At 38.0% G+C, this 14,190-nt stretch overlaps 1 protein-coding gene across 3 annotated transcripts in view; it reads right to left on the bottom strand.

The window, feature by feature from the left end:
• GPM6A (glycoprotein M6A) overlaps positions 1 to 8,055 on the bottom strand; it is a 369,495-nt gene extending 361,440 nt beyond the window's left edge. For 2 of the 3 annotated variants that reach the window (XM_010384077.1, XM_010384078.1), the window contains exon 1: positions 7,705 to 8,055. Coding sequence is in view for 2 of the 3 variants with exons in the window: in XM_010384078.1 (XP_010382380.1) it covers positions 7,705 to 7,708 (4 nt within the window). In the remaining variant the exon portion in view is untranslated. The remainder of the gene's footprint in view (positions 1 to 7,704) is intronic. The other variant, XM_010384079.1, reaches the window with a different exon arrangement.
• Between the last annotated feature and the right edge of the window lie 6,135 nt (positions 8,056 to 14,190).

Below are 14,190 nucleotides of genomic sequence, written 5' to 3'. Positions count from 1 at the left end.
ATCTTCAGCAAGTCATAATCTTTTTGCTGGTGGAGGGCCTTGCCTCCCTGTTGATGGCTGCTGACTGATCTGGGTGGTGATTGCTGAAGGTGGCTGGGAAGTTTCTTACAATAAGATAATGAATTGCATTTGTCTTATTTTAAGGCAATATAATTGCTGCATCAATTGACTCTTCCTTTCATGAAAGATTTCTCTGTAGCATGTGATGCTGTTGGTTAGCGTTTTACTCACAGTAGAACTTACAAAATTGGAGTAAATCCTACTGCTGCTTTATCAACTAAGCTTATGTAATATTCTAAAACCTTTGTTGTCATTTCAACAATATCATTACATCTTCACCAGAGGTAAATTCCATTTTAAGGAACCACTTTCATTATTCATCCAAAGAAAGCAGCTTCTCATCTATTCAAGTTTCATATGATATTGCAGCAATTCAGTCACATCTTCAGGCTCCACTTCTAATTCTAGTTCTCTTGCTATTTCTACCACATCTGCAGTTTCTTCCTCCACTGAAGGCTTAAGCCTCTCTAGGTTATCCATGAAGACTGATCTCAAAGTATTCCAAACTCCTATTAATACTGATATTTGATCTCCTCCTGTGAATCATGAATGTTCTTAATGGCATCTAGAATGGTGAATTCTTTCCAGAGAGTTTTCAACTGACTTTGTCCAGATCCATTAGAGGAATCACTATGTATGGCAGCTATTACCTTATGAAATATAGTTCTTTAAGAATAAGACTTGGAAGTGGAAATCACTCCTTGATCCTTTCAATTTGTAAAAAAAAAAAAAAAAAAAAAAAAAAAAAAAAAAAAAAAAAGCACAGTATCTACGAAGCACAATACAGTGAGGTTCAATAACACAGGGTATGCCTGTATATTAGTGATACAAGTGAAGGAATAACAGCTGTAATGAGTGGCTAAGTCAGCTTAGAAGAAAGGCATTCTGGAGTCAGTTGTTCTCGTTACACGCCCCGGACTTCCTGCCTCATCATCAGTAGGATTACATGTTAAAATTTCAGGTCCAGCTCTCAAACCCAAGCCCTCTGAATCTGAGTCTTGGGAGTTGGGACCCAGGAATCAGTATTTAATATATGCCTTAAGGTATTCTAGCTGGACAATAAAATTAGAGGTTCTACAATAAGGAAGTTTATACAACTAGCAAGAGATATTTATTTTGTTATTACTGTATATTATTTAAGCATACCTTACATATCTTAAAATAAATAGTGAATATATTAAACTAAAAAAATTTGTTTTATGATACTACTTTCTAGAATTAACACATTATTCTGGTTATGTCATTCATACAGGTCAAGGCTTCACTTGTCATTGGGATATGGTTTTGTTTGCTTGCTATAGCATGGACAATGAGCATCGAGTGTCCGGCTTTGCAATATTTACCCTCATCTCCTCATCTCTTGTCAAACAGTTGAAAATAGAATGACCTCAAGTTAAATAAGCTGAAACACAATAATGAACTAATATTTTTTAAGGCCTCTAAATTTCTAGGTTGAAACTAATTCTGTCCTGGAGTTTAAACCCATCTCATTTACCCTAATTTTTCTTTGTTTTTCATTTATCTGGGAGAAAGGCCTCGATTTTTTGTAATCACAGAGACAGCTCTAACTTTGCCAGATAAAATTATTAATAATAAAAAGAGATTTACATGAAGAGTTTGTTAAGTGGAACCTTAGTTAGTTAAATACATCTCTTCAAAAGAAAAGTATGATGAAGCCTTTAGTGACATTATACCAATTCAAATTTTGTACTTTGTAAAACTAACACATTCTTGAAAAAATAAAGCAAGCTCTTAAACAGTTCACTACAAAGTATCTAGTTGATTGTGACAAGAGGATATTGAGCAAAGGATTTATGCAAATTGACCTACATTCCAACTTATGACCAACTCTTTTCTAAATAAAATGAACAGTACTTTACAGTAGCCTTAGAAACTTCAGATTCAAGGGAAAATAAGAAAGATTAGCTGATTTTATTTGAAACTATTTTGAGTAGAGCTTATCCCAGTATTCTACCAACACATTTCCACCCAGGCATGAATTTCCACACTCAAATGTTTTGCTGTGAAATTTTAGTGTGACTGTTTAGATTTCTTCATGTTTCTAATTAAAAATTTAGTCTTTAATCATATGTTTTTCTCAGAACTTGTACTGAGTTTTCAGTTGTAAACCCAATGTGAAGTACACTTAACAAGACAGCTCTTTTAGGAATTAAATCAGTTAGTCGGCTACCCTCAATTTCTCCTTTCCTTGTATGAGCAGGCTGCTCCTCACATCAAGGAAAAGCGATGTCCTGGGATTTCTGATGCTAGATCATAAGAATCTTTGCAGCTTCTGCTTGGGTTTTTTGGAACATTCATTCTTGCGATGCCACCTCTTGGAACCTAGTCATCATTTTGTGGAAAACCCAAGCCACTTCAGGACAGTTAAACTCATAGTCAACAGCTGGCATCAACTGCCAGCTATATATGTGAGCTCTCTTGGACGACTAGTCCAATCCTGTCTTCAGATGGCTAAATCCCCTACTGCCATCAGGCTTCCAAGGCAGGAAACTTCAAATGAGGATTGCTCAGCAGACAGTCAGCCCGCAGAACCATGAATGACAATAATACGTTGTTGTTTTAATCCACTAGTTTGGGAGATCATTTTATGCAGCAATAAATGCTTAGAACATGAGTTTTATCTTTTTCTGCTGAGTTTGGGACTCTTATCAGACCTTGTGATTTCGTAAGGAAAATAACACACTGGAAGCCAAATGATCAAAAGTATTATCCAGTTCTCTAGCATCATAAAAGTGTTCTTGATTTGCTTAATGGAAATAGCTTAATCTTACCTTCTTTACGTGTTTTTTTTTTTTCTCTAATGATTACTGGATCAAGAGCTGAGCTACATAAATTTGCAGAACCTTGCCCAATCCTCTCATCAAACAAATGAGGAAGCAGGATCCCAAAGATTTATAGAACCCATTCAAAGACATAAGAGATTATCATCTGCTTCTCCTATTTCAAACCTTGGCTCTTGTACCTTTGTTCATAACTGTCTCGAGGGTGTCATAGTTTACCTGAAAAAAGTTATGAGCTCAAGACAATACTGTGTGTCATTATTCTTTGTCTGAATTTGTAAACAATTTTACAGATACTTAACCAACTCCATTGTTACTCAAATTGAGTAAGAGCAAAATATTTCCATTTGATATTTTTCTCTTGTCAAAATGTGTAGACTCTCAAATCTAACACGGAATGTTTAAGTTATCACATTTCACTGTTCTCATGTTAGGGCATTTAGTACATATCATGTAGTGGGGGTCCTTCTTCAGTCAAACAGGATTTATCCTTTCCCCTCCCTGTACCTCAACCAGTACTCCTTATACTCACACTTTCAAATAGATAATTCAGTTCATGGATTTTCCTCTCACTAAAGGTTGGTAACCCTTTCATCTTTGTTTTCCTTTTTGTTCTGTGTTTTGATCAAATTCTCAGGTGTTCCTGACATACTAAATATTTGTGTTTGGATGTCTTGCTGTTACTTCTTTTTTTGTTTGTTTGTTTTCTTTTTGTTTGAGACTGAGTCTCTCTCTATTGTCCAGGCTGGAGTGTAATGGCATGATCTCGGCTCACTGCAACCTCTGCCTCATGGGTTCAAGTAATTCTCGAGCTTCAGCTTCCCAAGTAGCTGGGATTACAGGCGTGTGCCACCACGCCCGGCTAATGTTTGTAATTTTAGTAGAGACAGTCTCACTATGTTACTCAGGTTGGTCTCAAACACCTGGCTTCAACTGATCCACCCACCTCGTTCTGCCTCCCAAAGTGTTGAGATTATAGGCGTGAGCCACCGCACCCAGGCTTGCTATCACTTCTTAATATTTAAAATATGAAATTAATTTTTCGTCCAAAGTATGCAGAAAGTAAACCATCTGGTTTATCCTTTAAATATTCTATCAAGGAACCCACTACTTCCCCAGTCTTCAAGATTTCAAATTTCTAGACAAAATATTGTATTCATTCTCTTATTGCTCCATTGCCTAATTTTATAGTTTTTTCACTTGACTTATCTCTCATCCATCTTTTGCTCTCCAGTTCCACTGGCTTAGACATATATCATATTCTATTATTATCATATCATATATATAATATATTATTATTCCCAAAACTGGTTTAGACATATATCATATTACCCCAGGATTACTGTGACAACTGGGTCTGTCCTCTCCAACTAATTCTGTTTTAAACAACATTTTCACTAATCTCATTATGTCTTCCCTGCTCAAAAACCTTCTAAGGCACCCTACTTCCTATCATGTAAATTCTAAATTCCTCTCATTGCTTTTAAAGGCTCTCCAAAATCAAATCCCATCCTGTCAATCCAGCTCCATGTCCTACTGTTCCCCAAACTCACCTCCTTACTGCCTTGAAAAGGAGCTCCTCATTCTACCTAGAACCACTTCCCTTCCAAATGTTTCACATTCCTCCAAGACAGGTTCAGTACCACTCCCATTAAACGTTTCATAGTATCTGTCAAATTAAATCATATTCAACATCATTTTTTAAACAAAACAGTCATTAACAGTCTCATAGTGATATATATGTGGTCAAGTAGAATAGTAAGTGTTGTGTTCAGGAGAAAAATTAAAAATATTCCTGACCTATCTTTCCAATGGGGCCTGAAATTCCACAAGTAGAGATTTGCAGGTTAAAATTCAACTTGAAGTTGAAATGTAAGTACTCTTAGCAATGTGTTAGCCCTGCAGTTTTTTTTTAGTATGAACTATGTTCTTGCCTCCTTTCTGCAGAGTAAAATTTTGGAGTGGAGGGAAAACCCTGCTCCATACCTAGAGAAGCCGAGGGCATCAATGAGGAAATCAAACAACAAAAGGAAGAGATGCCAAAATTGCAATTGCCTACTTTGCAAATAACTTTTTTTTTTTTTACAATCAGCCTTGTGCATTATGGATATGAAGGACTATAAATTATTCAGAATATTTGATTAGCCAATTACTCTCATTCTTCCACAGTGCTAGAGTTCAGATTTCTTCTTCTAAGACAAATGAGAATTGATTGCTACATTCATCCCCATAACACTATCTTCCTTTAAGTGATAAAGTTTGGTTGTCATTATACCAGGAAAAACAAAATAAAACAAAAAACAAAAACAAAAAAACTGGATTCCATTTGTTGGTGCAATCTAGCATTCTCCTACCCTGTTTTTCCCTCTTATCATAGCAATTTGGACTTCAATGCTAAACTCCCTACCATCCCTACTACCACTAAATAGCTGAGGTTCTAAGTAGCGAAGTTTTGTTTTTCATATGTAAATTAAAAGGAAGAGGAGAGATATGGCCTTAAGTGGCCAAACGTTTTCTGTTTCCCCTATGCACTTCCTTCCTGCTTTCCCCGTTTTGCCCCTTGCTACTTATTGGCTCTTCCTACTCTCTGGACTGCATACTTGAATCTCTGTCCTGAGTTCTGGCTTTATGCCCTCACTCTCCCTTGCTACAGGCCTGTTCTTTTCTCTATTTCCCTCACCTCTGGCTTCCTCACTTGCTTCCCCTACCTCCACCTAAAGAGAGTTAAGGAATATTTTTAATCTCTCCTACTAGGCCCCTGACTACACGAGTTTTTGGTGACCTCAATTACAATAGGAAAAATGTAATCTACTTCTGGCAGAAGAAGGAACAGACAAATTTTAGGTATCTCTCAGATTACAGATAGGAAAGAAAACTTCTAAGAGTTACAGACCAAGCTTTGGATCCTGACAACTGAGTTGTTAACTCCACACCATCCCACACAACAGCACCTTCCTATAATGAGGGATGATTGATAATTATCCATGAGCATTGAAGCAAAAATCCAGGACAAATTGTTTTCACTATAGTATGGAAATGGAAATTAAAGAAATAATTAACTTTGAAATTATGAATACCTTACCTTTGACAGTCAGTCCTCTCGAACTTGAGGTTAAAAGGGTAAATTATGTAATTCTTTCCGGACATTTTATTATGTTGGATCCAAATGGCATCGTAATGCTTTTAATAGAGCTAATGAATAGATTACATCAAGTCAATTATTTTGACTTTCCATTTATGACAGCTTTTCTCCTGTGTGAGCATATAAACAAGAGTTTATAGGCTCAAGTAGAACAGTAAGTGTTGCGTTTAGGAGAAAAATTAAAAATATTCCGGACCTGTCTTTCCAATGGAACACAACACTTAACAACCAAATAAAAAAAAGAGCCCGAAATACTCTCTGCCACACTTGGGAAAATGTTTTATCTTTCTTTTTTAACCTGAAAATACTCCTTCCTTTTCAGAAAACATTTAAAGACAGTCCTTCTTAAGACCATTTCCAACGCTGTTTATACAAAGGTCCTAAAATGGGTCCTTCTAAGACTCTTCCAAGGGTCAAGCAAGAAGAGACTATGAATGTCTTGATCACAGCTAACATTCATAGGCAAAAATGTCCTCAGCTTTCTCTTTTTTCCTTTCTTCCAAGTTGGCTACTGTCTATAAACTCCATGATTAGTAGTCAAAGCATCCCCTAACCCTTGAGCCTGTGGGAATTTAGGAATTTCAAGCCGAGCACGTAAGTCCCTAAGGCCTCTTTTACTCTTGAAGAAATCCCCCACAACAAAGGACAAGGGAGAAGCAAGGGGGAGGGGCGCCCAGTGGACTTGGCTGGAAGAAGTGAGCGCGCTGGGGTTGGAAGAGTAACTCGGGCTGAGGGCTGAACGTAGCCGGTAACCGCGCAAGAGCAGCATCGCCCCTGCGCCTGTGGATGCTCCAGTCCAGGGATGGCGAGTGCTTTCTCCTCCCCAGCCTCTCCCTCGCTCTTCGAGGTGACTCGTGGGACCCTGCGTCTTAGCGGTGGGTTTGAATCGGCTATTTCACACCCAGTTCTTCCTCCCCTCCGCCACACACAATCACATTCCTGGAGCTGTTCCAAGCTGCCTCCGCTAAACACCGAATAAGCGAACCCTGCCTGGAAACTTGAGCGAAGCTGAACTGCGCCGAACTCCACCATCCAGTGACCCGAGCCACTGTAGACGCCCTTTTAACCACGCTGTTTACCCAGGTCGAATTTAGGAAGAATCAGCCTTCGGCCTCAACCTCAAACCTATTGCGCAAATGGGCACCTCGTTTGGAGAGGGACTAGAAATTGTCCACAGTCTGGCCCTGCCCCAGCACCTTCCTCTGCTCAAACCTGTACCAAGTGGAAGTTTTAGGAAGTTTCCATTTCTCGTGCCCCGTTTCAACTTGCTCCCCAAAGAGAACATGAAAACGTGGGAACTCGGGAGGACAGAGATCTCCCTGTAACCCGCTCGCCATTCGGATCCTGGGTCTCTTAGTCTTTCTTTATTTCCCAAATACTGCCCCAAGCACAGTAGACTGGACCCCCAGGCTTGGGTCGTGGGGCCGGCGCAGAGGACCAGCGCCCAGGCGCAGCCTCCCACCCTCCTGACTCACTGTAAACAGTCGGGCACCCTCCCTCACCTCCAGGTGCCACCCATAGCCATCGCCTCGCTCCCAGAGAAAAAGTCCAGAGACAAGAGGGCTGGGGGCGCGGGGCGCGGGGGGAACAGAGCTGGGAGGGACGCAGTCTGAGGCCAAGGAACATTCATTTTCTTTCTATAATGCTCATTCCCGAGGCCGAGCCTTTGGGCGAAGTGTCCGCGCCCGCCCGCGCACTCACCCATGGCCCGAGGTCCTGCTTCTCTGCAGTCCCCAGAGGAGAGTCAGTGACCAGGCGCTGCGCGGGGCCAAGTTCTCCAAGCCGCGCTCGGGCTCCTCGAGCCCTGGCAAGTGACAGCCTCGCCCCTCCCAGCGGAGACAACTCGCAGGACGCCTGGCGACTCTGCGGGCGCACAGACCCCTCCCTCTTTCCACCTGCCTCCTCTGCTAGAAGCCCATTTCCCTCCCCTTCACTGTAGATCTCCTCCCCAGAGGCCCCCACCCTGCCCCCTTTCCCTTTCATTAGAGACACGTGCAAAGTCTCTCGCCTAAATACATTGAATGCACGTTACAGACACACACGTTGTCTCAGTAGCCAAGATAATGATCTCTAAGTGGAGTCTGGAAAGAGATTATTCCAAGAGACAGGTTTCATATGATAATTTTATGGCCCCTTGTCTTCTGTGTACCATTTTGTTTCTTAATGATAATAACATTAATAAAGAGAAGAGGAAGATAAAATTCTCCCTTTAATTTATACTTTGTCATCTCCTCTTTCTTCTACATAAAATACGTTTCTGTAATTGGACAAGGTTATAAAGTCCTAAAAACCATACACATAAACACACACACGCACCCTGACACACACACACACACACATACACACACACACACACACACATAATAATATGCAGAAATCACCTGGAAAATAAACAATTCAATCCAAGAGGCAGTTGATGAGGCTGAAAGAGCACAGGGCTTGGCAGTTGAGAGGATGAGTTGTAATCCTGGCTCATTTCCTAATTTGTAAAATGAAGGATCTGGAAAAAGTGATCTCTAAGGCCTCTTCAAGCTAAAAAAAAAAAAAAAAAAATTATATAATTCTATGGGTTATTGACCTAGTTCTTTCAAGAGTCATACTGGAGAAGTTATTTCAGTAAATCAGTCTCCAAGGTATCGTACACTGCTTTTTCATGCAAAGCACACCCAGAAGTATACACATATCTATGCTGTGAGTAAGTGGAAGAATAAAATAAAATGGACATGATTACTTACTTTGAGGAACATTGCTATCTAATGGGGAAAAGGTGTATGAAAAATCAGTAACAATATTTTTAGCAGAATGCATAGATAAATGCAGAGCATATCATTAAAATGCCACAGAAACATCTGCACAACTCTTTCTCACGTAATGGAAGAGCTATATACTCCTGGCAGGGGTGTTGTAAATGCACTTCAGTTACATGGGAATACAGTCATTCTTATGGGAGGGAAAAGGAATTAGTCAATAAAAATTAAAAGTGTTTGACATATCACTTAGAAATGCATCACCATTCTGGAAATTGACTAACATGAACTGTGACTGTTGCAAAGCATAACACTAATACATTTGTTCAATAAAGGTAAGTTGCTGGCTCAAGCCTGTACTTCCAGCACTTCAGGAGCCTGAGGTAGGCATATCGGTGGAGCTCAGGAGTTTGAGACCACCTGGGCAGAATAGTGAGACCTCATCTCTACAAAAAATAAACAAAAAATTAGCTGGGTATGGTGGCGCACATCTGTAGTCCCAGTTACTTGGGAGGCTGAGGTGGAAGGATCACTTGATCCTAGGAGGTTGAGGCTGCAGTGAGCCAAGACTGCACCACTGCACTTCAGCCTGGGCAACAACAACAACAACAACAACAACAACAACAACAACAAAAAAAGATAAGTGATAGATTTTGGAGATTGATTCATAAGCTCAGTTTTAGGATCACTGCAAGCAACTTACAATCTATTTCCTGAAGATTTATTCAAAATAATGTTTGAACTCTAAAAATTAGAACTATTTTTTGTTTCTTTCCCATGGTATTCTATGATAATCCTGAAATACAAAATAATAATTATAACATAAACTGAGTACAGTGTGCTGTCAGGCATTGTATTAAGGGCTTCGTATTAACTAATATAATTCTCACTACAAAAGGAAAATACTGGTATCCCCACTTTACAGATGAGGGAATTAATCCACACAGAGATTAAGCACTTGCCCAAATTCTAGTAATAAATGGGAATGCAAAATTCATACCCAACACAAAATACGCCAGAGACCATGATCTTAGTGAGCTAACCGCATTGTTTCTCAGTATCCAACTGGTTTTGCCACATGCTTGAGAAAGATGGTGATATCTTTCAATACTAAATATAATTCATAAATATTTTTAACATTCCCGGTAAAATATATGGTATGTGGAATACACTAAAGATACAAATCATCATATACTGGCTTTTAATAATCAAAATCATGATGTTGTCTTTCTTTTGGCTTATTATAAGTGAATACATCCAAATGTTGATGTTTAATTCATTTATCTTACAGTGATGATGTAAATGGTGTCAGTATCCTAGATCTCAGGCATAGAGAGGCCATTATCTCACCTGAAACCTAACAAGTTACATGATTTTATATGGGAATTCAATAAACATGTGCACATTAATTCATTATCTCACTTAGTACGTTATTTTTTTTACTCTAATTATCCAGTATTTCTGCTTTCTCATTCCTATTACCTCATTGTCCATCAAGTATTAAGGTTTTGCTTCCAAAATATTCTTCCCACTCATCCCTCATCTTCAGTTTCATTGCCTAGACCACCTTTTAGGAAGTCCTGTGGAAATATAACTAACACTTCTTTTTTAAAATATGGAGATACTCACCAACCATGGGACTCAAAATTGAGGCTTTAGCTAAACTTGTAAAATTCTGAGATGAATAGAAATTTTTCTTTTTTGAGACGGAGTCTTTCTCTTGTTGCCCTGGCTGGAGTGCAAAGGCACGATCTTGGCTCACTGTAACCTCTACCTCCCAGGTTCAAGCGATTCTCCTGCCTCAGCCTCCTGAGTAGCTGGGATTACAGGCATTTTTTAGTAGAGACAGGGTTTCACCATGTTAGCAAGGCTGATCGCAAACTCCTGACCTCTGGTGACCCACCTGCCTCTGTCTCCCAAAGTGCCGGCATAAGTCACCGTGCCTGGCTAGATATTTTTCATTACATAACCTTGTTGGTGCCAAGGGAAGATTTCCCCTTTGCTCTCTGAAAGTTCACTGAAAATCAACTGAGCAAAGATGGATAAAAAGGAGAAATGGCATACAAATTTATTAATGTGCGCAGAGAACCACAGAGTGATTACCTCAACCCCCAGTGGGGTAGAGAATCTTATATATTCCATCTTGAGGTTAAAGAAAGAATCGGGGCTTCTATTATGGCAAAATAGGTTACGGTGGCAAGACAGCTTATGGGAGGGGGAGAAAAGGAGCCCAGGCTTGCAAAGGTGGTCTTCCTATGCAGATGAAACCTTGCAGGGCTCAGCCCTCACTGAGAACACAGAGTAAATGTTTCTTTCAGACTTTTAATCTTTCCCACATGCAGACAAAGGAAGGTCTCAGAGAAAGCCTGGCTGCATCAATGAAGGTTTTCTCTACTGCTGCGAATCTCCCCCCACGAAAGGCAGCTTTTCAGCTATTCTTGAATTTCTAGCTTTTCTGAATAGTCTTCTTGAAATATGTCAAGAAAATAAATTTGGAGGGGAAATATTTTAGTTTCCTTCTGTTCTCCTTTGGAAATTTTTCTTTAAGAAAGTTTCACTTATTAAAGGCAAGGTTGATAACTTTGGAAAGATGTGAGTTAAAAGTTTGCTGTTTAGGAGGCAGGCAAAGGAGAAGAAAAACAAGTTGGGATAAGTAGAAAAGAACAAATTTAAATATGTGATCCCATATCTTCTTGAATCAGCCTCTTAGTCCTGAGAAAAGTTCAGCTGAGTTAAACAATAGGGTCCCACTCCAGGAGGAGGCATGGCAGATGGGCTTGACCTCCATATATGGTGCAGACAAATGGATATTTAGTAAGAGGCATTTCTGTAGAAACATAAGAAAAACAAACATTAATGTCTGGAGTAGTCTATAAACTAATTTTTCTAGCATATCTGAAGGATCTTTAGATGGCAATCTGACAGGTTTTTTCTGGATTGTAGTTCGAATGAGATGTTTGAAAGAGTCCAGACATCCAAAGGCATGAAGACTGTTTGTATGTAAGTTGCTGGAGTGATTTCTCTCAAAGTTTATATCATGTTATCTAGTTTTAGTTTGCAGAGCTTTTTTTAAACAGCACATTTTTAATTTCTAGTGATTTCAAGTTAGAAAAATGACAGAAAAATGTGAAAACCTTAAAGACTTGTAGCCAGAAAATAATTCAGAACACAGTCCAAATTGTAGGCAAACAATAAAAACTTAAGAACAATGGACAAGGCTAAAATCCAATAGCAGGTATACTATAGTTTTCTTCTGAAACATATGTTTCTCTCTCTAGTCCCCCAGGGCTACCAAAGATGAGTCATAGTAAGACCAATTTATTTGCAAAGTAAGATTTGCTCTTATTATAATTGGCCTAATTATTTGCACAAAGTGCAGTAAGAACACTGATTTGCTATATAGCCTTTTTTAAAGTTGGCTTTGCTGGAACTTTTACATAAGGAATCTCACATTAGATTTTTAAAAACCTTCAGGCTAGGAAGCCAAACCACGGATTTGCTATGAGACTGTGCCCAATGCCTGTATGAATTGGGTACATTCCCCTTTTCTCAAGCATTCCAAAATATCTTGAGGTTCCTGAACCTGCCAAAAAGTGACATTTTACTTGCTGCAAGGTCAGGAACCTTGTAAGAAAACCATATAGACAAGCCACCAGGCCAGTATTTACTAGGGGCTTTTTAAAAATCAGCTCTAGAAAGTCAACCTCAATTCCTCAAAGTAGTGTGGTAATATCTGAAAATATGTCATTCCATCCACAGCCTTGGTAAAATATTGTCTAAAATTGTGTATTCTTTTGGAAGAAAACATATTCTTATTGAATGTATGCAAATAACTATGTTGCTATAAAATAAGACCACCCACAAATAGTTTCTAAATTCTAGTGACATCAGGTAGAGAAAATGGTAAATGTTTCCACTTTGCACACAAAACTATACTTTACCAATTACTGTAAGCTATAAATAGTTCAAAAGAAAAAAAGTTTTCTTGACTCTAGAAAACAAAAACCATCAGCTATATTTCAAGTTTTAAAAATCATAGAAAAATCATTCCAGTTCTCTATCAGTTCAGTTTTATATGACTAACTTTTGTTCTGCTTGCTGTTGGGTTAGCAATCTTCATGAACTCATTCGTTTTTCTATTAGACTTCTGAAAGTTTTTACCTAGTCTAATGGTACGACCTCTGAAGTTCTCAGAAACCTGTATTCAAAGGTACTTGGCAATGTCTTTTCCATGAATTTCCTTGAAAAATAAGCACATTTTGGACTGCAGCCAATTGCAAACTACTTTTTGAGAAGACTCAAAGTAAAACAATCATTGTCTCAGGATGACAAAAGATACAGAATAGCCATGGTTAAAGGTGCAATTGACAAGGACATTTGGTCATTTTTGTGGCATACTGCAATTTAACATAATAATTATAATCGTACCTGATATTATATACCAAGACATATCAGAATTTTAGGAATTTCATGCAATTTTGGAACACATTTATACAAATATAACTCAAAGAGAGTGAAGCACCATTTCTTATTTGACAATATTTCTGTATGATTTTTACACATCACGTAAGCCTTATATATCTCTCTTGGACTTCCAGGGATTCTTTACAGAATATCCAAAAGTTAGTTTGAGGTCAAAAGACTTAATTTTAGAATTTAAAATTTGGTTTTGGGAGTTTGTCAAATATCAAAGGTTTAAAACACTTTATATTAAAAAAAGAAAGTTTTAAAATATTTGATCAAAACAGGATCACAGGTCACTGTAAAATAAGTTATTCATTTAGCCAAATTCATAATTAAAATATTTCAAAAGCAAAACACTTCACTCTTTGAAAGAGAGGAGACTTAATTTTCCAATCCAAGTACCTAAAAAAGACAGTATGAGTCAAACTCTCTCTTCTACTTCTTATTTTTTGCAGTTTATTCAAAAGATGAACAATAATCTTCCATTATACTATCTCTTGTCAATACTACATGAAAATCATGTTCAAAAGAGAAAGCTAAAACATATCTTTGCATCAATGTGTTATTAATGTTAGAGCTAATTTAATAAAATACTATAAGTAGTTCCATTTAATCTCAATCAGTTTTGACCACATAAGATTTGTATAAAACTTTTATAACTCTCAAAAATTTTTTCATTCTTTTTCTTTCCCCAACTTTCTATATCCATTTAGCTTTTTCTATTATTTTTCCCTTCAATTTTAAATAACATTTATATGGCCTCTGAACTAGGCAAAAATTAATTTACCTTTTCTTTAACAAAAACCACATTCTCATACCTTTTTTATAATCTTCCTCGCCCAAAACACATTGTACTTTCCTTACACATTTTTCATACAGAAATGTTTCTCTTATATCTGGTAGTTTTAATTTTATATATTAATTACAATGCTAACTCTTAGTAACCCTAATTTTCAGGGAAAAACCTTAGAAGTTA

This window comes from Rhinopithecus roxellana, chromosome 2, assembly GCF_007565055.1.
Source record: "Rhinopithecus roxellana isolate Shanxi Qingling chromosome 2, ASM756505v1, whole genome shotgun sequence".
Classification (NCBI taxonomy): domain Eukaryota; kingdom Metazoa; phylum Chordata; class Mammalia; order Primates; family Cercopithecidae; genus Rhinopithecus; species Rhinopithecus roxellana.
The sequence above is the reverse complement of the archived record's forward strand: the minus strand, read 5'-3'. Positions and strand labels throughout refer to the sequence as shown.